The following is a 24,116-nucleotide window of genomic DNA, read 5'->3' as shown; positions in this document are numbered from 1 at the left end:
CACCAACGTGGGTATATCAAATTAAACTATAATAAAATCTTTAGAGAAAGAGTGCCTTTTTTGTTGGTATTAAAGTTCATGTAAAACATATATTCAAATTATGGTGATACCTCAAAGATAGCCAAGAATAAAACAGATCTAACTACACATGTTAAATGAAATAACAAAATCAAGGACTTTAGAAAAAACTTACTGGAAAAACATCTAAGACTTCTGAACCCCCCCCCAAAAAATCAATGACCTGATAAATATTATTTATTTTTAGGAACTCATTATGAGAAATAAGACCTATTTATTTACAATTTGGAAATATATCCAGCTTCGAACATTTTCAACATTTATCTCATTCTCTGGCTCACAAAATTCAGGCTGCCACTATTTTGACAGGTTAGCTGGCAGTGACAGTCTTTTCTACTCTTAAATTCTCTTTGGGCTTGGAATAGTCCCAGGGCCGTCTGTTCTCAGTGAACCCATAGAGTTTCCTAAGTGCCACTCGAGCCGCTTCTTCTTCTGCAACCAGCACTGTTTCCCCAGGTCCTTCTGCAATCAACTTTTTATCACTAGGAAAAAAAAACAAGGGTAGTCTGAAATTACCCGTGATCATAAGACAGTCCACAAATCAGTATGGCTTCTAAATCTTACTTTGGCAATAATATCTACCAGAAATAACACAAGAGCTTTGGATATTAACTAGTTTTGTTGCACATTTATCATATGCAGTAGTTAGAAAAGAAATATTTACATTTCCATATAAATACAAACAACTCACAAGATGGATCCAGTATTTTTAAAATCAAAAAACCAAGGCACATGTAAATATGGGTTTGTTCCGCTGCTATTGTTGTTGTTGTTGAAGGAATTTAAAGAATATATACAAATCTTGCTATAAGAAACTATTAAAAATGTTCATGGAAAATATAACTACATTATTTTTAATTCATCCTGAATCTGTGATATGAGAAAAGTTTTATGGAAAAAAACTGTTGCCTTTCTGGTTTCTCATCTAAACTTTAAAATAAGTAAGAAATCAGTTCTGTCCTTTAAATTAAGAGCTTTAGATCTTTAAAACTTGCTAAGGTTTAAAACATTATTTTATATATGATAATCCACTCCAATTTATTCCCAAAAGATACTGAGGTCGCACAGTGAACACTTAAGGGTATCAGTATTCTAGTTAAGCCAAATTAAACAAAAATGGGTATTCCCACTATACTGATATTTCTATTACAAAAAACTGGCAAATTCTTCTCCAAAAATGTAGAACTGTTCCCACAGAGAGGAGAGGATGTGCACTGAACAAGTGTGGTATGGATGTGCTACTTCTCAATAACATTTAACTACCTCCTAGAAATTCCCTGACCCCAAACTTTACTAACTAAAGAAGCATCTCTGAAAATCTCATGAGCAGCAATTCCACTTAATAGCTCAGATTCAATGTAAGTTGACTTGAAAGCTAAGGAAGAATAGAACCAAATTAAAGAAAAATGAGCAAAACTATGTAGGAAAAAGAAAAACAATACAGAAGGAATTTGCTAAGAAATATTTGCTATGGTAGTAATTTGAAGTGAAACAAAGATTAATCATGTAAGTTAAACTTTACAGTAATAATTCTCCATATACATATTTTTAATAGTATGGAATGAGAAAATCATCTGAGTGAATTTCAAGCTTTTACAAAATGTTTATTATGTTTCTGGCCCAATGATAGTCTTAGTGTATCACTGATGATTTTTTTAAAATACCATTACATAAAATCTAGGGAAAAACTAAATAATTTTACTACCCAGTGACAACCACAGGTAGTAATAGGGCAAACTGCTTTGTTTAAAAATAAGAGGCCGTTCTTCAAAATTTCTGTATGTCACTAAAAGTCTCTTTAAAAAAATCACCTGTCCTAGTTGTACTATATTCTGTCATGTGCATTTATTATTCTTTTCTTACTGGATTCCAAAGTTATTTCTAATTTTCTAATTGAAAAAAATAATATTAGTTCAACAACTGTTTATTGACTACCATGTCCTAGGAACTGTTATAGGCATGGGGTATGAAGAGTAAACAACAAATGCATATTTGTTTACAAATTTCTGATGCAATCTGGAGAGACACACCCAAAGTGAGAATACCAAGTCAAAGGATATGAAGAATTTAAAACCTCTTGACGTCTGGTCAAAATTACTGACAGAAATACTGTATCACTCTTTTCTTCTACTAGGAATATATGAACTGCTGATAAAAGATATGCTTAAGACTTACCAAGTTAATAAGCAAGAGTACCTCATTATTTTGCTTTGCATTTCAATTAAAACTAAAGCTGAAACTTTTTTTTTCTTTTTTTCTTTTTTTAGATTTTTTATTTATTTATTTGACAGAGAGAGATTACAAGTAGGCAGACAGGCAGGCAGAGAGAGAGAGAGGAGGAAGCAGGCTCCCTGCAGAGCAGAGAGCCCGATGTGGGACTCGATCCCAGGACCCTGAGATCATGACCTGAGCCGAAGGCAGCGGCTTAACCCACTGAGCCACCCAGGCGCCCCAAAGCTGAAACTTTTTACAACATTGTCCATTTTCTCCTTTGTGATGTCTCCCAATGCCTTTAACCTATAAAATCCTACATCATATAAAGATCAGAAAAATACTGACCTAAATTTTAATCTAGGTTTCTTAAATATTCAATCAGTGTGAGGCAAGCCAACTGTTTACTAACAAAACTAAAACATTCTCAATGTGGGCTGATTTATATATTTTGATGGATAACTAGGCCCTTCTTTTTCTAGTCCTAGGCTCAGCTGAAGCTATTACAAGTGTGGATTAACGGTAACTCTCTAACACTTATGAATCAGAACTTTTATTTTTCTACAGAAATATTTAATTAACATGAAATTCTTATTCACTGAAATGAATGGAATTCTATAACGTACAGTTGGTTAACAAAAGCTACTATTAGCAAACCACAGATTATTTACCTTCCCCTAAGACTGACCAGCAGGAAAGTAATCAATAGATAATCGTGGGAATGAGAGGGGGGGTGCCTCGGTGGCTCAGTGGGTTGAAGCCTCTGCCTTGGGCTCAGGTCATGATCTCAGGGTCCTGATCTCAGGGTCCTGGGATCGAGCCCCGCATCGGGCTCTCTGCTCAGCAGGGAGCCTGCTTCCCCCTCTGTCTCTGCCTGCCTCTCTGCCTACTTGTGATCTCTGTCAAATAAAGAAACAAAAATCTTAAAAAAAAAAAAAATCATGGGAATGAGATTTTTTAAATCTGTTAATGTAATTAAAGCTTGTATTAAGAACTGTGAAAAGTCAGCTGTAAGGTTTCCAATCAATGTTATGAAGTTAAGATTAAAATTTTACTAACCAGTATAAGCCAACAAAAAACACTGGCAAAGCTGTGGTACTTCCAGACTGCCTGGTAAGTCTAGATTCGGGAGGTGAAATATTCCTTTTCTTCAGTTCTTCTACCAGTAGCCCCATGGGATTTATTATCTTCCAAATTTCAAAAAGTTCTTTTCCAGTCATCTGAGGAATTAGGAAGTCCTGCATATAAAAATTCAATTTATACATTTAAAGTAGTATAAAGAAAATAAGGACTGTAATCAAAGCACACTTTTAACAGAATTTAATACTTAATGGGAATTGAAAACGACAAAATGTATTACTCCTTTCATATCCATATAATTCTTCATGTAAGTTTTCTTACAAGAGTCATAGTTGCTGCAGACAATATGATATTCTGGCAAGAGTACTCAAAGATTCCACAAAAAAGTTGCTAGAACTGATATATGAGTTGTCAAGTCTCAAGATAAAAAATCAACATCCTGAAATCTGTTGCACTTTTATACACCAATAATGAAGCAGCAGAAAGAGATAAAGAACATGTCTCATTTACAATTTCACCAAAACCCATAAGATACCTAGGAATAAACTTTTTTTTAAAAAAAGATTTTATTTATTTGTCGGAGAGAGAGAAAGAAGAGAGCAAGTACATGTACAAGCAGTGGGAGCAGCCTCAATGTAGGACTGGATCCTAGGATACTGGGATCATGACCTGAGCCAAAGGCAGATGCATAACCAACTGAACTACCCAGACATCCCCTATCTAGGAATAAATTTAACCAAAAAGGTAAAAGATCTGTACTTTGAAAACTATAGAACACTTATGAAAGAAACTGAAGATGACAGAAAGAAACAGAAAAACATTCTAGTTCATGGACTGGAAGATCAAATACTGTTCAGATGTCTATACTACCCAAAGCCATCTACACATTCAATGTAATCCCTATCAAAATACCACCAGTATTTTTCAGTTAAAACAAACAATCCTAAAATTTATATGGAGCCACAAAAGACCCCAGATAGCCAAAGCAGTTTTGAAAAAGAAAATCAAAGCTGAAGGCATCACAGTTCTGGACTTGAAGTTTTATTACAAGGCTGTAGTAGTGATCAAGGCAGTATGGTACTAGGGCACCTAGGTGGTGCAGTCAGTTAAGCATCCAACTCGATTTCAGCTCAGGTTAAGATCTCAGGGTTGTAAGATCAAGCTCAGCTCAGCTCAGATTATCTCTCTTTCCCTCTGCCCCTCCTCACCCCCAAAATAAAATTAAAATAAAATAAATAAAAATTTAAAAAATAATAATGAAATAAATACATAAATAAATTTTTAAAAAGAGTAGGATACTGGCACAGAAACATATATAGATCCATGGAACAGAATGGAAAACTCAGAAGTGGACCCAAAAGATATGGTCAATCAACTAATCTTCAACAAAGCAGGAAAAAATATCCACTGGAAAAAAGACAATAAATTTGGGAAAACTGGACAGCAACATGCAAAAGAATGAAGCTGAGCCACTTTCTTACACCATACACAAAAGTAAATTCAAAATGGATAAAAGCCTAATTGTGAAACAGGAAACCATCAAAATCCTAGAAGAGCACACAGGTAGCAACCTCTCTGACATAGGTTATAGCAACTTCTTACTAGGCACATCTCCAGAGGCAAGGGAAACAAAAGCAAAAATGAACTACGAGGACTTCCTCAAGACAAAAAGCTTCTGTACCACAAAGGAAAACAGTCAACAAAACTAAAAGGCAACCTTCAGAATGGGAAAGACATTTGCAAATGATGTATCTGATAAAGGGTTGGTATCCAGAATCTATAAAGAACTTACCAAACTCGGCACACAAAAAACAAATAATCCATTTAAGAAATGGGCAGAACACATTAACAGGCATTTTTCCAAAGACATACAGACACATGAACATATGCTTAACATCAAGAAAGACACTTCAAAACTGTAAGATACCACCTCACACCAGTCAGAATGGTTAAAATTAAAAACACAGGAAACTACAGAAGTTGAGGAGGATTCGGAGAAAAGGGAACACTCTTACACTGCTGGTGGGAATGCAAACTGGTGCAGCCACTCTGGAGAACAGTACGGCGGCTACTCAAAACAGAATTACCCTATGATTTAGCAATTATACTACTACATGTTTACCCAAACCATACAAAAATACTGATTCAAAAGGACACGTGCATCCCAAAGTTTATAGCAGCATTATCAACAGTAGCCAAATCATGGAGAGTTCAAATGTCCATCAACTGATGAATGGATAAAGTGGTGTACACACACACAACATAGCCATAAAAAAGCATGAAATCTTGTCATTTGCAATGGCATGAGTAGAGCTAGAGAGTATTATGTTAAATAAAATAAGTCAGCTAGAAAAAGACAAATACAAAATGATTTTACTCATATATGGAATTTAAGAAAGGAAACAGATGGACCCGGAGGGGGAAAAGAGAGGCAAACCATAAAAGAAACTCTTAACTACAGAGAACCAACAGGGCTGCTGGAAAGGAGGTAGGCAAGGGAGTAGGTTAAATGGGTGATGGGTATTAACAAATACACTTGTGATGAGTACGTGCTATATGTAAGTGATAAATCACTGAATTCTACTTTTTTTTTTTTTAAATTTTATTTATTTGACAGACAAATAGGCAGAGAGAGAGAGGAGGAAGCAGACTCCCTGCCGAGCAGAGAGCCTGATGTGGGGCTCAATCCCGGGACGCTAGGATCATGACCTGAGCCGAAGGTAGAGGCATAACCTACTGAGCCACCCAGGCGCCCCTACTAAATTCTACTCTTGAAACTAATATTACACTAAACATTAATTAAATGGAATTTAAATAAAAACTTGAAAAAAAAACACCACCGAAGTTCATAAAGGTAAAATCTTATCTCACAACTTAGAAATATATTTTTATCAGTAAGAAAAATATTTTTAAAACAAACGAATTAATGAATAGTGGTAACTTCTCGCAGAAACTCCTATAATAGTACTTCACTGTCTAAATTCATGATTTAAAAAAAATCATCTAAGTAATTTCACAATAGCTTTCTTTAAAAACTATTAAAGACTTGATAATATTTTCAATTTATAGGACTAAAAAAATAGAAAAATTATGACCATTCAAAGTAGAATTCATCTGCCAATAAAAAAAATTACCAGTGTTGACAGAAAATATGGGAACATGAATTGTCACAATATACTGCAATTAGTTCATGTTAACAAACACAGTATATAATACAGGATGGGTGAATGGGGACATGAGGGGAGAAATTAAAAAAAAAAAACCTTAGTTCACAAAATAGTTAATTTCATTACAACACTTACCCGAGCACTAGAACTCTATTTCGGCTTCGTCAATAAATAATATTTATCACTGAAACTAACAGAACACTGAATCTTAATTATACTGGGAATTAAAAAAAAAAAGTAAATTTATAGGTCATCAATAGAGAACTTTGAATTTTCTAATGTATAGATCTAGAGTTGTCTTATGAGACACATACAGTTAGCTACACTATGTATGGATCACTGGATTACTTCCAATATAGAATAACCAACTGCAGGGTAAAGGAAAAACAATGTGAATACCTAAGATATTAGTAGGGATATAAAAAGAAATCCAGGGGGCGCCTGGGTGGCTCAGTGGGTTAAAGCCTCTGCCTTCAGCTCAGGTCATGATCCCAGGGTCCTGGGATCGAGCCCCACATCGGGCTCTCTGCTCAGCGGGGAGCCTGCTTCCTCTTCTCTCTCTCTGCCTACTTGTGATCTCTGTCTGTCAAATAAATAAATAAAATCTTTAAAAAAAAAAAAAAAAGAAATCCAGATTTTTTATTGGTGATCACCTATGCCTCCTATTTTTCCCCACAGGAAAATGGTCTTATTAGTTTATTATTAGAACTTTCAGTGGGAGCACAAGTTGAATTATTCTAATCCCATCTCCCTAGAACAGTTTCTAAAATGCACATATGGGGGGTGCCTGTGTGGTGCAGCCGGTTAAGCCTCTGACTCCTGGTTTCAGCTCAAGGTAACCTCAGATCATGAGATGGAGCTCCGCACCAGGCTCCATGCTCAGCAGAGTCTACTTAGGACTCTCTCCCTCTGTCCACCCACTATCATGCACACATGTGCACACTCTCTTTCTCAAATAAACATTTTTAAAAAAAGCTTTAGGTCTTTCTCAGAATTTGGTAGGGAGAAAAATCCACAGATCACCTTCAAGAAATGAATTACAACCTACTGTTCACCCCAAGCAGGTCCTAGCATAGCATGTGCACTTTAATTAAGCATCACCTACCCTGATGAAAAGAGCAGTTCTCTCAGGGCCACTGCTCTGTAGCAGGGCTCCAATCACTGCAAAGAAAGTCTTCTGTAAAACAGGTGGGGGAACTGGAAATTCTGCACTCAGTGTTAACTGCTCCACAGCCAAGTTTCTGGCCACGTGACATACCACTTCCTCACTGGTGAGAAAGTCAACAAGACTTTTAATGCCTTCAGTGGGCAAGTCTGGATATGCATCCTCAAGAAACTGTGTGAGGCAAGTTTTTGAAAAAGACGTCCCTTGTTCAGCGAGTTCTTCATTGTCTTTAAGATTCAGAAGAACAGCTTCTTTCTCTATTCCAAGGTTTTGGCGTTTGGCCTCCTCACTTTTAATATAGCAGGTATTAACAAATGCAGTTTTGAGAAGATCTAAAGAAAAGGTTTCTTGTAACCGATGTCCAAATGCTTGTATTTCAGCATGGTAATCCCAGTTGGGCTTCTCTGAACTAAAAATGTAAAACAGGAGACAGTAAGAGATGGTAAAGAGAGCAATAAGATGCTACAATAACGTGAAAACTAACTGAGATGCAACTTTATTGATTACATAAAGGAAATAAAGAAAAGACTGAGTTTCATTTTAACACCACACTTAGATTTTCTGAAAGTTAAAATTGAAGTCAGATGATTACTCCTGGTTCTTTGCTATATATATTGGTGGATTCATTCTGCCTTTGAGCCAACTGCCAAATTAAAGTTCTTCAACATCAGAAATTAAGCCATTACCCTATCTTTTTGAGTCTTTATTTCTGCTAGAACCATGGAATTGTGCCTTATATGCAGGTACAAAATAGGAGTTATAACTTCACAGGCTCAAACTCTAAACAGTAAGTACGCTATACTTCCCATATTTTATTAAGTTTTAAAAACCCCCACTTAAGTTAGCATCTAAATAATCTAGTATCATTACAAATAGATTAAAAGCTCATAAGCATTCCCAAGAATGCTAAAAGGTCTTTCTAAAAAGAGACAGTGAAATCCAAATAAAAATCTTTTAAGAAAAAATGGTTAAGAAAATGTAAAGATCTTGGTTATAAGTCATAAAATGTACGTTAACCTATACAATCCTTAGTTTCTTCCAACTGTAAAAGCCAAAAGTGACTAAGCTCACAGTAATCAAAGAAGCGTGAGTTAAGAGATACTATTTTCTGCCTATTAGGAAAATAATATTGTTTTGAAGGAGTATAAGAATATGAACACATATATATTCCTACTGACAGATGTATACGTTGGTTCAACTTGGGGGGGGGCAATATTAAAGTAGTTATCAAAATTTCACACTACATTTCCCAAGGAGTAAGAACTTCAAAACTAATCACTGTTCCATCGGTTGTAACAGCAGTAACATGGAACTCAAACACCTACAAAAGGAGTCCTATTTTACATCGCCACGACTACACGTCAAAGTCACATTTTTAGAGAACAAGATTCAAGACCTCAGGCGTAGCAGATGTCCCTGGGAGCTACGCTGCTGTCTCTTCATGCCACACTACTGCACTTGTCCTGCTAATGCCAGACACTACTGGAACAAGACTGAGAAGAAACAAGATTAACTGGGGCAAGAAAGCTAAAGCTCAACCGTTTTCCTTTTATTCTGGCAAACAGACGTGTAGCTGCCCATACTTAATTTTGCTCTTGCAATGCTGTGCGACGGTTCCTCCCCTCTCTTACCCAGGAACTCTCAGCCATTACGAGAGAAACTACACCCCCAAGCCTACACAAAGGTTAGTTAGCCCCGGCAGGCGTCGTTTCTCACAACTCAGTTGACAGGCTCTAAGTACGAGTTCCAAAGCGTCGGGCACAGCCCCGCGCTCCAACCCGCGGCAGAAATTCATTCCCTGGGCCTCAGCCCACGCGTCCACGTTCCACGGGTGTCCCTACGGCAAACGTCCTAGGCTCAAGCCAGGGGCGCTTTAACGAGGAACAACCCTCCCGGCAGCCGCCTGGTCCACGACGCCCACCCCGACCCCTTCCGAGGAGCCTCCTACCGGCGCACGGGCGGCGGCGGGCACCGAAGCAGGCGCCATCGCTCTAACTCCTTCTGGAAGCGGAAGGCGGCACGGAATCCCTTCTTCATGCCCCGAACTGGCGGGACGAGAGTGGGAGTGGCCGGTGACAGGAGGCAGCGAGGCCCCCGCAAAAGCAGTCTCCCCAAGCCGGATGCCATTTCTCGGGAAAAAAGCAATGGAAGGCGGAAGGAAGGAAGTCGGACCAGTGTCTCGGTAACACAGTCCCCCTGGAATTGGGCGAGGTGAGCGAGATCCGGGCGGGGCTAGTACCCGGAGGCGGGCGGCTGCCATTGAGTTTTACTGCGCATGTGCGAGCTCTGGTTCCTGCCAACCCAGAGATTACTTTCAGGTGATGGGGAGTGAGGGGCGTTTGGGTCCGGAAATGTGTGGGAGTTGTTTCACCCTCAGTTGCTTTCTTGTTCTTTCCTTTCTCATTAGCGCAAAAACCTGTTTCACTCTCAGTCTAAAGAAAACACGTGAAAGTCTTAATAAAAGTAATTTTTAAAAAAGTAAATAAAAATAAAAACACTTCTTGTCGATGTATGTGTATTTAGTCTTAAGAGTTACAGACCCTCAACCCAGCCACTATTTAGGAGCGAATATTTACCCAACATGTCTCCAGAAAACTTCTTTTAAGGAACCCTAGACGAAGTGATACTGACTTAACCAAAATTTCGATTTCTAATAGTACAAACTTTTTAAAGCATCCCCCCGCCCCCCGCCAAAAAAATCTGAAAATATATATAAAAATGAGAACAGTGGGATTATAAGGGTTTCTTTCCCCCTTTATATTCCACTTTTTAGTAGAAACTTTCCTACCCACCTGTTCATATAAATGTTTTGCTCTAATATTAATTCACAAAGGAGGGCTTCTCAGAATTTTCAATTTTGAGTTGCAGGCTGAATATCTAGCCCCCAAAAGATACCTGTTTCTGTGGTCTCTCTACTTGTTCATGGCATCAGTGTCCGCCCACAGTTACCCAGCTTGGACTACTATGTCTTCAATTATTCCTTTTTCCACAAACACCCACTTTTGTCTAGGTGTCACATCTAGCAGCGGTTGGCTACCTGATGGTGATCCTCACCTCCTTGCCAGACCTCCAAACACATCTTGCACCTTCCTCTCTTCCCCAGACTCCGTTCATCTTCATTCATCTCCCTGGAACGCAGACCCAGGGATGTTACTACTTAGCTCAAGAATCTCTAATATTAGGCTCTGACAAAGGTTCTCCCCTTGACCAAACTTTAGTCAGACTCCCCTATGCCCTCTTTGTAATGAGGCTTCAACCTTAGGTTTTGGTGTCTGTTGGGACTGCGTAGCCTGCTTTCAGCAAGAATCCTAAGTCAGTTTAGAAAGGCTGCCTCACGGGGCACTTGGGTGGCTCAGTGGGTTAAAGCCTCTGCCTTCGGGGTCATGATCCCGGGGTCCTGGGATCGAGCCCCGCATTGGGCTCTCTGCTCCACAGGCAGCCTGTTTCCTCCTCTCTCTGCCTGCCTCTCTGCCTACTTGTGATCTCTGTCAGATAAATAAATAAAATCTTTAAAAGAAAAAAGAAAAAAGAAAGGCTCCCCCACCCTTAATATATGATTACCCTTAATATCTAACCAAATTCATCACCCACCACTGTCCCCTGGTGATACCTGATCACCCTGGCCTGCCTTCAGAAGAATCCTGTTGGTTTAGCTAGAATCCTGCCCCCCACCCTTACCTTTGATGCTTCCACTTAGTTCAGTGTTCTCGGACACCTCCCAGCCCCCATGGCTATAATTTGCCCTGGTCCATGTTGTATTTGGAATTGAGCTCAGTTCCATACAGAGGTCTCTTTTCCCTTATCGCAGTAGTTCCAGAATAAAATCTGTTCTTAACTATCGTCTAGCTCTTGTTTTTCTTTGCTAGATCATACAACTCGATTCGGTCTCTTAGATAAACCTTTCAAGAGGGAACATCTGAATGGTTCATTAGCCTAGAAAAGGGTTCTCTTTGGGGAGGGAGGGAGGAAATAGCAGGTTGGCACATATCATAAAACAGAGCTGATGGATTTCTGGGTGAAGCAAATTATCTAAGAAGGGATGAAAAAAGATCATGACTGGTCTTTGTGTTTCAATAAATGTACACTGCATGTTAAAAAAAAGTTCACTGAAGGGCACCTGGGTGGCTCAGTGGGTTAAACCTCTGCCTTCGGCTCAGGTCATGATCTCAGAGTTCTGGGATCTAGTCCCTCATCGGGCTCTCTGCTCGGCAGGGAGCCTGCTTCCTCCTCTCTCTCTCTCTGTACTCTCTCTCTCTCTGTGCCTACTTGTGATCTCTCTCTGTCAAATAAATAAAATCTTTAAAAAAAAAGTTCACTGAAAATTCATTCATCAGATAAATGGATTATAAGCACAGGAAACTGTTATTTCTGTAATAGTTCACTTAATGGGAGAAATAATCTAATAATCTAGTTGAAGCAAACAATGTATATTAAAATGGGTTGTCTCTGTATGGAGAGTTTCTCAGTAAATACAATGAGAACATTGTTTATGGAACCAAAAACAGAGACAAAAAAGTCTCAGAGACTTTTTACCACTAACTCACAGAGTTGAGGAATTAGCCAGTTTTTTAAAATTCATTCATGAATTTGTTTATTTTTTCAATTTGTTTATTATTATTTCATTTGTTTACTTATTCAATAAATGGATAAGAGTCCCGTTATTCAATAATGAGACTACATGTTTCTAGGACCCAGGCCCAGGAAACATACCCCGCCCAGGGCGGCCTGGTACACTTCATCTATATCCCTTCAAATTCCAATGTTATACGTTCAGAAGAGGCCTCTCTGCTCTTCAGTTGTGTGTACAAAACTCCTGTGCCTGATCATCCGCTAACTCCTCCACCTGGACATCTACAGGTCTTTCGAGCTTCATATATCCAAAACCAAACTCCCTGTCTTCTTGCCCAAATACCTTCTCCAGACTGTTCCATTCCTCTGGTTGGTCATCCCACAAATCCTGACTCCTCTTTATTTCATACCCCACATCCAACAAAGCTCACTGGCTTCACCTTCCAGAAATATCTAGACTCTGCGGTCTTCTCACCATGTGCAGTCTGTGCTAAACCATCATCAACTCTCAACTGCCTTATTTTATTAGCCTCCCAACTGACATCCTTGCCTTTTAAGACTAAAAGCAGATTAAGGCAGTTTTCTGCCTTCAAAATCCTCCACTGGCTTAAAGGAAAAGCATTCACTTAAAGGAAAAGCAAAAGTCCTTACCATGACCTCAGGGCTTAACATGATCCATCTGGTGACCCTTCTTTCTCATCTCTCTGTATTCCTCGCTCACTCTGCTCCAGCCACACCACCTGCTTTGCCAGCCCTAGAAAACTGCACTCACCTCAGGGCCTTAGCACTTGCTGTTCCTTTCCAGGAAAGGAGATCTTCCATATTTCTACATGGTTTGCTCCCTGCTCTCCTTCTTCGCTCAGATGTCACTTTCCCCGTGGAGCCTTTCCTCAGGCTGCGTTCTCTGCAAGGAGATGCTGAGACAGAGATTGGTGTGCAGGATATTTATTAAGCACTCATAGCTGTGAAGAGAGAGGCAGATGTAACAGGATTCGGCAGGAGAAGTCTGCTGAAATACAGGCCTGACAAAACCTCATCCAACCTGGGAGAGAGCTCTATCAGTGTGTCCTGCACCATACCAACATGGCCAGGCCTTTATAATCCTTTCTCTTTTAGTTACTGAATTTTGTCTGTGCCATGAAGGGCATGGCCAAGCCACGGTGGCTCCCTTCTTCTGAAGCAGACCCTGAGGGAGCTGCAGGCCAAGAGTGTTTGCTGACTGCCTCCCTTCTATGAAGGCAATCTGTGTACTGTGTCTTGAAATCTTCAACACCACCCTGTTAAAATTGTAATACCCTTAATCGTCCTTATCACCCTTCACTGTTTTATTTTTTCACAGCACTTAACACCTTTTAATATACTATGTAACTTAGTTATTTATTTTATTATCTGGTTCTTTCACTGGAGTATACGTTCTAATGGACAAGTGATTTTTGTGTCTTCGGAGCACAGCTGCATGCAGAATGGTGCCTGGCTCATAGCAGGCACCAATAGATATGTGTTGTTTAAAAATATTGTTTAGTAGCCTGTCTAATCATCATACTGTAAAAGCCTTGCAAGAACCATGTCTTATTAATCTTGCCAGCGTATGGTCCTTAGTAGGTGTATAATACATGTTTGTTGAATGAATGAATAAATCCACGAATGACCATTTTGTGAAACATATGTAATTTAAAATTCATTAGCTATTTTAAAAAATAGTGAGAAACAGGTAACATTAATTTTTAAAATATCTAACTCAGTATATCTAAATTTTATCATTTCAACATGTAAGCAATATGAAAATTATTAATGAAATATCTTTTTGTTTTGTTTCATACTGCGTCTTTAAAATTCAGTGTGTATTTTGCCACCATATCATAACTCAATTTGTACTAGTCACATTTTAAGTGCTGGATAGCCCTGTGTACCACACAACTGTATTGGAATTCTGCAATTCATTAGTCAGAATAATACAGTGTTGGGGGGAGTGTGGGTTGAAGAGGGGAGGTCTCCAGAGTCAATGATTTTCTGGGTCCCCATCATGACCCTTTAACTTAGCTACTGATGTACTCCAGCCAAAAGCTACCGGAAACACATTCATAGTTGAACATGTTGGGTTGGTTGCTAATTGGCAGAAGGCATATGATGAGAACTATGGGGCATTGGTGAATGAAAGAACTTATTGTGGGACTTAGGTTTGGATTAGGTGATTTCAGGGAGGGTTTAAGGAAGAAGGGTTTTCCTCTGGACTGGGCTGGATGCTGTTAGGAAACGGGGATAATTCTATGATTGGAGGTTTTAATTTCGTCAAAAGGGAGGAAGACTAGGCAGAAGCTAAATCTGTAATTGGTAAAGAAACAGGAGTCACTCTTATTGGCCAGAATAGAGGGATATTTGTTCATTTTCATGGCTTGAACAATTTCATGTTTATAGAGTGGCATTGTCTAATGTTTATGTTCAGCAAGAACCAGCTGTGAGCACCAGGCCAGCTTCCAGCAATGCAGGCGCCTAGCTCAGAGTACCAAGCCAGCTCCTGGAGTTCTAGAGCTAGCTACTTTCCTCTTTCTAATAACTGTGCGACTTTAAGCAAGTGATTTAACTTCTCCATGGTCCAGTTTTCTTGTCTGTAAGATGAGAATACAAGAACACTCACCTCTCAATCTCTTAAAGTTTATTAGCAGCATTAAGTAAGACAATCCGTGTAAAGAAACTGGAATAGTGCCTGGTATATAGTCACCACTCAATGAGTGTCACTTACTGTCATTCAAGGAATCTAAACTGCCCTATATTTTTTCACAATTCCAGTATCTTGGAATGTCTTCCAAACAATGGCTTCTTAGAATAAACACAAAGTAGTATTATTTCCAGAAGACTCTGGTTTGGGAGACAATTCCTCATCCCCTCCAACTGCTCAACCCATTCCTGGGTAAATGCCTTCACTTTTCAACCTTTATCACTTCCCGCGTCCGCGGGAGGCGCCGTCTGGGGCGCTCGGCAGGCCTTGGGAGTTTTGGGCTGCGCGGCTTCCCCAGGCAATACGGGCCGGGGCGGCAGCACTCGGGAGCTTACGGCGGCGCAGCGCCCACGCGGCCCCGGGAGCCAGAGCAGAGCCAGCGCGTCCCCGCCCGCCCGGCCGTCAGCTGATGGGCCGACGGCCGGGGAGGCCGCCGCCGCCGCGCGAACATGGCGGCCGAGATCCACTCCAGGCCGCAGAGCAGCCGTCCGGTGCTGCTGAGCAAGATCGAGGGGCATCAGGACGCCGTCACGGCCGCGCTGCTCATCCCCAAGGAGGACGGCGTCATCACCGCCAGCGAGGACAGGTAGGGCCGGCGGGTGGTGCGCCGGCCGAGACGCGATCGGGGCGGCCCGTACTCCCGCAGGCGACGGGGTGTGGGGGCAGTAGGATCGGCGGTCTCCCTCTCCGCGTGGGGGCGTCCTCGACCCCCGGGATTGCGCCGTGCCCCTCCAGTCCGGGATCTTCACCCTTTAGCTCCAGACCCTGGTCCCACCGCGCTCCTCCGGACCGCCCCGCGGTCCTACTGCGTCCTTCCAGCTCAGGACCCCAGTCCCGGTGCGCCCCTTCAGTCGGGAACCCCCACCGCGCCCCCCAGCCCGGGATCCCCCCCACCACCTTGTAGCCCGGACCCCGGACCCGCCCCTCCAGCCCGGGATCCTCGTCCCCTTGAGCCCCTTCAGTCAGTGACCCCCCCACCGCGCCTGTCTGGCTGGGGATCCTCACCCTTTCCAGCCTAGCAACCCCGTCCCACCGCGCCCCTTCCAGTGCGGGACTCCCGTTCCTGCTCTCCTTTGTGGGGTTTTGCTTGCTCCTCGAAAGCGTCGCGACCTCTATGGGGTGGGGGTGGGGGTGCTTGGACCTCGGCGGTCAGTTTCAAGCCTTGGAGCCAGGAGCACTGGCGGCAGTGCCAGGGATTCCCTGCTCTCAGCAGAACTCCGGGGCTTTCACTCTCTTCTCTACTCTGGGGTTGACAACTCTTTTCGCACAGCACCAGCTTCCTAGATCAGTTATTTATTTATTTATTTATTTATTTATTTATTTATTTTACAGCTGCTATTACCATCTGAACTCTTATTTACTACATAGTTTTTTGGGTGTTTTTGTTTTGTTTTTTTTTGTTTTGCTTTGTTTTGTTTTGTAAAAGAGATTTATCTTGGAAAAGGTTAGATGCTTTTATTTCAAGGAAAAATTTATTTTCCACCGTTAATGGAAAACCAGTATCACGTGCCATAAAGAATTAAACTCATAGCTAAAGCATGTCTCTGTGCACCTAAAGTCACTTCTTTCCAGCTCATTGGTCGGCCCAGGGCTGTGTGATTGGATTGAAGACATATTATTTGTATTAAAACCATAGTGTTTTTAAAACCTTAAGTGTTTTAAAACCTTAAGTGTTTACAAGGTTTGTGGCTTTACGGTGGGAATTTGGAGGAAATGACTGATGTTTGCAGAGTGAAATTGTGTTTCCTTGCTACAATGAGTGCTCTTAAATGGTGATATTTCAAAAGTCATAAAGGCCTTCTGGAAGATGGGAGGTACTTGCTGTCCCCTTAGAGCTAACAGCATAGTCCAGCCCTCCGCAGTCATAGCTTTTGAAGTACCATTGAGAGGCCTGTCCTGATTGGGAACAGAAAACCTGAAGCCTCCAGTGCCTACTTGACCTTTGTATTTTGCTTTTTGAGGCCTTTTATTGTAAGCAGGCAGTAGTCTCTCCAGTTCATTTGCATGTAGCTAACTTCAAAGGAGGTGGGGAGCAGTTGGAAAGACCTGGGTGTTGGTGTACAGAAGCTGTAAGGGAAAGGAAGAAGGGGGTGGGAGCATGAGCCAGAGGGAGAAGAAGGGAACGTGTGGGGGTGGGGGAGGGGGGGCAAAGGACACAATAATGATATTTGCATGATATGAACTTAGATGCAGACAACATTTTATAAAACTTAGCTATCTTATTTAGTAAAATATCGTGACTCATGCATGTTGGATAAATAGCTGAATATTTGAGATTACTGGCAAGGAGCAGTGCTGATAAATGTTTTATGGAAAGTGATTACTTAGCTGCTCTGGGACTGAAATGTTCTGGGGGAGCCTTAGATCAGCTCATTTTTTCACTGGGGCACAGCAGGGCCCTTGCTGATGACTGGACCAGATGATGCTTGGAGTCTTGTGTTTTTCATTTGTGTTTCAGGCCCCCTGGAGCTTCCTTGAAGGTAGGACATTTTTGAGCAGGTGCCTTACTTTATCAAATTTATGAAAACACTTGGCTATGGGTTTTTGTTGTTGTTGGATGTGCTGCTGCGTCTTTACATTGTCATATATGTGTGTCATCCTCTTCAGTCATTCATTCATACATTCATTTATTCATTGATTCATAGATTTGGAAATACTGTACCTATTGAGTCCAGGCTCGGGTAGTAGAGCAGGGATGAAAAGTCACAGCACCTGCCCTCCTGACTTTTGATTCATTGATTTTTATGGCCCTTGACCTGATGGAACCAGCATATTAGGGAAACAGAATACTGACCACCCTTATTCATCAAACAAGCATTTATTAGACATTGGGCTGGATCTGTGGGGTAGAGCGGCAGCGATGCCAAAATCTCTGTTTCCAAAGAGCTGGACAGACCGGTGAGGAGGTGGCCCTGTGCTCTCAGCTTTCAGGGTGTTGGGGAGACACAGAGGAAAGAGTGTCCTTGAGGGCCAGGGTTCAAGGAAAGCCTCAGGAGCTGTCACTGGATAGAGGAGTGGGCTGTGTGAAGGAAAGAGGGTGCACAGCCCTGCACCAGGCAGATGGAAAGAACAGGACGCGCTGAAGGACCACTGTTACATCTAGGTGACCAGAGCAAAAGGTGTATGAGTAGCCATGGCAGGGGAGAGTCCTGAGAGCTGGAGGGCCTAATGTCCAGTTTGGGAAGGGCCTTCCTTGTGCACCACTCTTAGGAATTGGATTTCAGTTTGCCGGTAGTGAGGAACCATGAGATTGCAAAGCAGGTGATGTGATCAGAATTTATACTTTGGAAATAACAATGGCTAACCTTTTAACCTTTTCAGTAGCTCCAAAATTCACTGTATTCTTAAAGTCACAGGTGGGTTAGTTTGTTTGTTTGTAAACTGGGCCTGAAAACTCACTGGTGCAAAAACTTGGCCTGAAGAGACGAGACTGTACTCTTTATTTATCCCATGCTGTGTGAGTGCTCATGTGTTCTCCTGCAGAAGCAGCCGTGCATGTAACCTCAGGGGTTGTCCCCAGGCCCTGCTGGGGGTGTTTGGAACAGACAGTGGGTTTATGCATCCCACAGCGGTGGGCCTTTAGCGTTTAGGAAATGGAGGCATAAAGGATCCTGAAGTCACTCCCCAAGGCCTTATAGCTAGTAAGTGATTGGATGAAGATTTGAACCCAGGTCTGATTGGGAGGCTCTGGTTCTTTCTGCCATCATCCAGCTGCGTGTCTGGGCAAAGTGAATCCAGGCACTATCTGTCACCGATCAACTGTTCCAGCAGCAAGTGTAAAATGCTAGGATTCTACCTTTTGCTATGATTCAATTATCCTTCCTTCTTTTAGTTTTTTTTTTTTTTTTTTAAACAAAGCTTACACCTTTTTTGTATAACTTCTTCTTTAATGCTCAGAATATTAACTCTTAACATTTAAAGTAGGTTCCAGCTAAAGTTAATTCGTTTTATAAATGCTAAAAGCAGCGAGAACTGGCTTGAGAGCATTTTGAGAGGAAAAGTGAAAGATGTGAGGGTCACCTGAAGTTAGCGTCCAGTTTTCTAAACTAGGCCAGTGGTTCTCAAAGAGGGTGGTTTGGGCCCACAGGGAAGTTTGGCAGAGTCTGGAGACATTTTGGTTGTCGCAACTGGAGGAGGGTATTGCTGGCATCTAGTGGGTAGAGGCCAGAGATGGGGCACAACATCCTGTAAAGCACAGGAAACCAAGTACCTCACGAAAAGAATTACCAGCCCCAGATACCAGTAGTGCTGTGTTTGAGATACCCTGGGTTAGGCTTCGTGTAATTATTTATCTGGTATTTCTCGTCAGTGGTTCTCAAACTTGAGCCTGTATCAGATTCTGACACTGAGGCTGGGGTGGGGCTTGAGAGTTTGCCTTTCTTCCAGGTTCCCAGTGATGTTGATGCTGATGCTGCTGGTCCAGGAACCCCACTTTGAGAACCACTTTCTGTCAGAGTTACTTGTCCTGGTACTTACCTGTGTAGGCCCACTGGGGGTGAGCACTGTATACTTTGCCTTCTTTTCTGTCAGTTTCTGAGATATATTTACCTGGAGTCATTTATATGTACCCATCGATTTCCCATTAAAACCAAACTGGGGGGGCACCGGGTGGCTCAGTGGGTTAGGCCTCTGCCTTCGGCTCAGGTCATGATCCCAGGGTCCTGGGATCCAGCCCCGCATCAGGCTCTCTGCTCAGCAGGGAGCCTGCTTCCCCCTCTCTCTGCCTGCCTCTCTGCCTACTTGTGATCTCTCTGTCAAATAATAAAATCTTTTAAAAAAATAAAAAATAAATAAAACCAACCTATGTACGACAAATCTGAAAACACACAATCCCCTCAAAGAGTGTTAAACTCATGTGGAACACTGAGCCTAATTCCATTGTACCTGGAGTCACGAAATGGTTTGGCTTCTGAGCTTAGGGGTCTGATCCGAAATGTTGGAGTTCCTGTACCACAAAGGGTTAACAGAAAATGGGAACTCCTTTCTTGTGTGCATTCATGTAGATTTTGTTAGAGTCATAATTACCCCAAACTCCTTTGTCACACTAGACCTGAATTGGTGTTTTAAACTTTAGTTTGCAGTTGCTTGAACTTGGGAACTGCTGTTTTTCTGCTTGCTGAGTACGCTACGTTTGTAAAGCTTAAAAAAAAAAAATTAAAAAAAATTCTTGAATCAGTAAAATAGGACGGACTGTCTCTCTCTCGAGTCAGGAAACTGTGAAAGTAAAAGTACTAACCTGAGTGGTCAGTTTAGGAACTTGAACTACAGCGATCATTTTCCTGAACAGAAAACGAGACTCAGCTTTCTGAACAGAACTGCAGAAACCCATTCCCTGAACACATTTGCCTTTTGAACTTTTTCTTTCCCTATGGACTGCACCAAAAATTTCTTAAGAGTCAGTGGAAGGGTAGAATTTTAAAAAGAAAAAACTTTATGATAAAGCCTTAGAAGTAAGGCAAGGCTGCCGTCCTGCCGTGTTCGTGTTTGGAAGACAGTTGGAGGATGAACATGCTTATGCCCTTGCATCAGGGTCTGGGGGCCATGATCGATTTCTGCTAGGAACTCAGTTTCCTGGCCACAGTCAAACAAAGGCAGATCTCATGTGTTTTGGACGTTGCCCTTAGGCTGGTAAACCCTAACAACTAGAGAAATCCAACTTTTAACATATATGGGTACATCTACGTTTCTTACTGCCGTTATGTTGACATACTTGTTTCCTTTTAGAAACTTCTAAGCATATTAAGGGAGTTTGAGGGAAAAATTACATATTTACTGACTGTTCACATGGAAGCAATTTTGAATCAACAACTTGATTTTCAAGCGTTCCACTTCAGAGAAAGCCTGGCATAGCTGGAAGCTGTTGGCTTTTACAGAAACCCGGGGTGTTAACTGCTGTGTTTTTGTTGTCACACAGTGCCTAAAAGTAGACTCTTTGATTTGTGTTAGAAAATAAAATGAAGAAGTGAGAAGGCAGGAAGCATTTATTCCTCTGTTGTCAGGGTGGCCCTTTACTGTGAGGATCACTTTCTTTTTATAGCATAGTCGAGAGCGGATTCTGGATCAGAATGCCTGAGCTTGAATCCCAGCCGTGTGACCCGGGGCGGGTTGCTTATTCATTCTGTGCCATAGTTTTCTCATCTGCAAAATGGGGGTAGAATCTGCCTCGGAACTGGGTTAATTAAGATGCAAAGTGCATTGAACAGTGGCCAGCGCAGGGAAAGCACTGTGTATGTGTTGGCTGTTATTATTTCCCTTGGAATTATTTTAATCTCATCAAAAGCTAAAGAGTTTGCTTTGCGTGTGTATGTGTGTAAATAAAAAACATTCTGTATGAAGTAGCACAATAACAATTTTGGGAGTCACTTACAAGCCCAAGTTCTTGTAACTGTCTTTGAGTCATGTCTTCTCATCATTTCCATATTGGTCAGGAGTCATTTCAGTCATGAGTTTTCTGTTATAAAATCTTTGCCCTGCTGTGTTCGGGGGCCCCAAGACCACCCATCAGTTCATTGATTCATCAGGAGGACTGCCAGCATATGGTCGTCCTCACGGCCATGGTTTATTACAGCAAAAGGACATAGACAGAACAGGTGAAGGAAAGGTAAGGGGCGGAGTCCAGAGGAAAGCGGCTTGAGCTTCTGGGAGTCCTAACCCTGTGTAGAGTCACGCAGAAAGTGCTCCATTCCTCCAGCATTGACTTCTGACCACACACGTAAAGTATTGTCTCCCAGGAGGCTCATTAGCGACTCTCTACCCCTGCTTTTAGAAACTTCTCCCAGATGGAAAGCCAGTGGGCAGTGGTCTCTCAGCTGTTAGTTTGAAGGAATCAGTAAACAGACCTGGTAGGAAGAAAGAAGCGTGGAGCAGAATTGGAAATGAGGCTGCTCTTCCTGAATGCCTCAAACTTGCTTTTGGGGGGTTAGTTTAACCTTGTGTTTCGAGACGTGTAGAATGGATAGATATGGATAGAGTTTGGACTTTTTTTTCCCCCTAAGTTGAAGTGTTTAATGGACCCTCCGTTGACGCCTCCTGCTGGATTGCTTCTACTGCTAGAGGTTCTGATGGCTTTTTAGCCTTCTTGGTAGCACAGAGATCACCAAAAATCATTTTGATGCTAACGGTGAGCAGATCACAACAGGAATGGTTTCTCAAGTGAAAAAGAAAACATGTGCAGGTAGAAAACCATCCGTCTGACTTCTGGAGAGGCATTCCTCATTTAAGAGCTGATGGACGTGCCATGTTAGTGGCCTTCCTCTTGGGATTAGAAATCTGCCTGTGACAAAGTCAGGAGTCCAAGCGTCATCATCACGGGGAGTTAGAGCTGTTCAGAATTCCTCTCCTAGACTGTAGAAGGAGATGGAAATTTAAATTTTTCTCAACCAGTCTAATTTTCCTTGGGGAAAAAAAAAGGTGGTTTCCTTGCCTTTCTGTTAAGATAGTCAGTTCAATAAAAATCTAGTGTTTCCCCTTTTTGTTACCAAAGGAGAAAGGCCTCTTTCCACAGCAGGAATGAAGAGGGCAGAGTTCAGGAGACTTGGCTGAAAGGAAACTGCTATTTACTTGGTAGAAGCAGACTGCACTGATGACCATATCCTTTTCCTTCTCTTGTAGGCTAGCATCCTGATGTTAGAGAAAGCACTGAGGCTTCCAGAGTTACACTTGGTGTCTGTAGCCCTGGAAGGTAGTTAGAGTAGGGAAGAATATCCTTTGCTGAAAGTAACAGAAATGTTTGGTGATTTATCAAGACATGAAATAGTATCAGCAGTCCTAAAAGTGACTGGGAAATCAGATTTCCTCAAACGTAACTAGTGTAAGAGTTTAAAAATATCAGGGCTTGGGCTTAATTTGTAACATATGCTGTCCTCTGTATTCTGTGTTTAATTGGTTAGTTGAGTAATCCTCGTTTATCAGTTTATAATGTAAAAATGGTTGAATTGCTTCCATTTAGCTGTTTTGGGATAATTAGTGTGTTTTTTGAGAAATTTAAAAAGGGGCGCCTGGGTGGCTCAGTCATTTGGGCGTCCAACTCCTGAGTTTAGACTGGGTCTTGATCTCAGGGTCATGAGTTCAAGCCTGCGGCACAACACTGGGTACGGAGCCTACTTCAAAACAAAACAACAACTGGTTTTAGAAATGCTGATGTATCGGTCTAGACGGAATTTGTCCTTGTGATTTTACCAAAGCACTGGTGTGCTTTTTCAATCTATTTATCAAAGTGTGGGCATGATTTTCAGGGTAATCGTATTGGAAAATAAACTGTATTGAATCCACATGTCCGTCTCACAGAGTTTTAGGTTTAAAAGTGATACTAATCTGCACTCCCACAAGATGCTTTTGGGTTGGAGAGCCAGTGCTTTTCACAAGAACCTGCTTGGAATCTATCTTCATTCCTCCTCTTTCTAGTTTAAGCAGATAAGATTTTATAAATACTTGTGATTTCCTACATTTTCAACTTGCTTTTAATGAGTGTTTATTCAGTACTTTTAAATCCTTGGTACTCAGTAAAGGCCATATGCTATTTTTGTCCTTCATTTTAAGGTCAGAATCCTAAGTATTCTTCAGAGTTTTTAGGGGCACCTGGTTGGTTCAGTCAGGTAAGCGTCTGCCTTTGGCTCAGATCATGATCTCTGGTCCTGGGATCCAGCCCTGTGTTAGGCTCTCGGCTCAGTGGGGAGCCTGCTTCTCCTTCTGACTGCCACTCCCTCTGCTTGTGTGTGCCTGCTTTCTTTCTCTCTCTCTCTCTCTCTGTGTCAGATAAATAAATAAAATCTTAAAAAAAAAAAGGAGGGTATTCTATTTTTGGAACAGATAGCATCGTATCACTTAGTTATTGCTATGAAACAAACCACTTCAAAATTCAGTGGCTTAAAACAGCAAGTACAGTTGACTCTTGAACAACATGACTTTGGACTGTGTGGGCCCACTAATGTGTGGATTTCTTATAGTATAGTACTATAAATGTGTTTTCAGTTTGATTTTCTTAATAACTTTTTCTCTTCTCTAGCTTATTTTATTCTAAAAATAAGTGCCCATCGACTGATGAATGGGTCAAGAAGGTGTGTGTATGTGTGTGTGTGTGTATTTTTTTTTATATACATATGATGTATATAACGGAACACTGGCCATTACA

General features: G+C 41.5%; 2 protein-coding genes across 3 annotated transcripts in view; one reads left to right on the top strand and one right to left on the bottom strand.

Moving 5' to 3' along the window:
• Positions 1–272: 272 nt before the first annotated feature.
• Positions 273–9,877, bottom strand: MRPL44 (mitochondrial ribosomal protein L44). The gene is made up of 4 exons (XM_044241701.1): positions 9,650–9,877; positions 7,642–8,110; positions 3,349–3,527; positions 273–560 (listed from the first exon to the last, which is right to left on the bottom strand). The coding sequence occupies exons 1-4, from the start codon at positions 9,826–9,828 to the stop codon at positions 389–391; spliced, it is 999 nt and encodes a 332-aa protein (XP_044097636.1). The 5' UTR covers positions 9,829–9,877; the 3' UTR covers positions 273–388.
• Positions 9,878–15,389: 5,512 nt separating this feature from the next.
• WDFY1 (WD repeat and FYVE domain containing 1) overlaps positions 15,390–24,116 on the top strand; it is a 43,493-nt gene continuing 34,766 nt past the window's right edge. For both annotated transcript variants that reach the window (XM_044241700.1, XM_044241699.1), the window contains exon 1: positions 15,390–15,572. In XM_044241700.1, coding sequence (XP_044097635.1) covers positions 15,436–15,572 — 137 coding nt within the window. In that variant the 5' untranslated portion in view covers positions 15,390–15,435. The remainder of the gene's footprint in view (positions 15,573–24,116) is intronic.

Source organism: Neovison vison, chromosome 3 (genome assembly GCF_020171115.1).
Source record: "Neovison vison isolate M4711 chromosome 3, ASM_NN_V1, whole genome shotgun sequence".
NCBI classification, from domain to species: Eukaryota; Metazoa; Chordata; class Mammalia; order Carnivora; family Mustelidae; genus Neogale; species Neogale vison.
Note: the sequence above shows the minus strand (reverse complement) of the source record. Positions and strands in the feature narration are given on the sequence as shown.

Coding starts and splice junctions, on each gene's coding strand:
- MRPL44 (XM_044241701.1), bottom strand. CDS start 9,828: ATGGCATCCGGCTTGGGGAGACTGCTTTTGCGGGGGCCTCGCTGCCTC. Junction 8,111..9,649: donor CCGCCGCCGCCCGTGCGCCG/GTAGGAGGCTCC, acceptor TTACATTTTTAG/TTCAGAGAAGCCCAACTGGG. Junction 561..3,348: donor TTTTTTGTTGGCTTATACTG/GTTAGTAAAATT, acceptor TTTTTTTCCTAG/TGATAAAAAGTTGATTGCAG.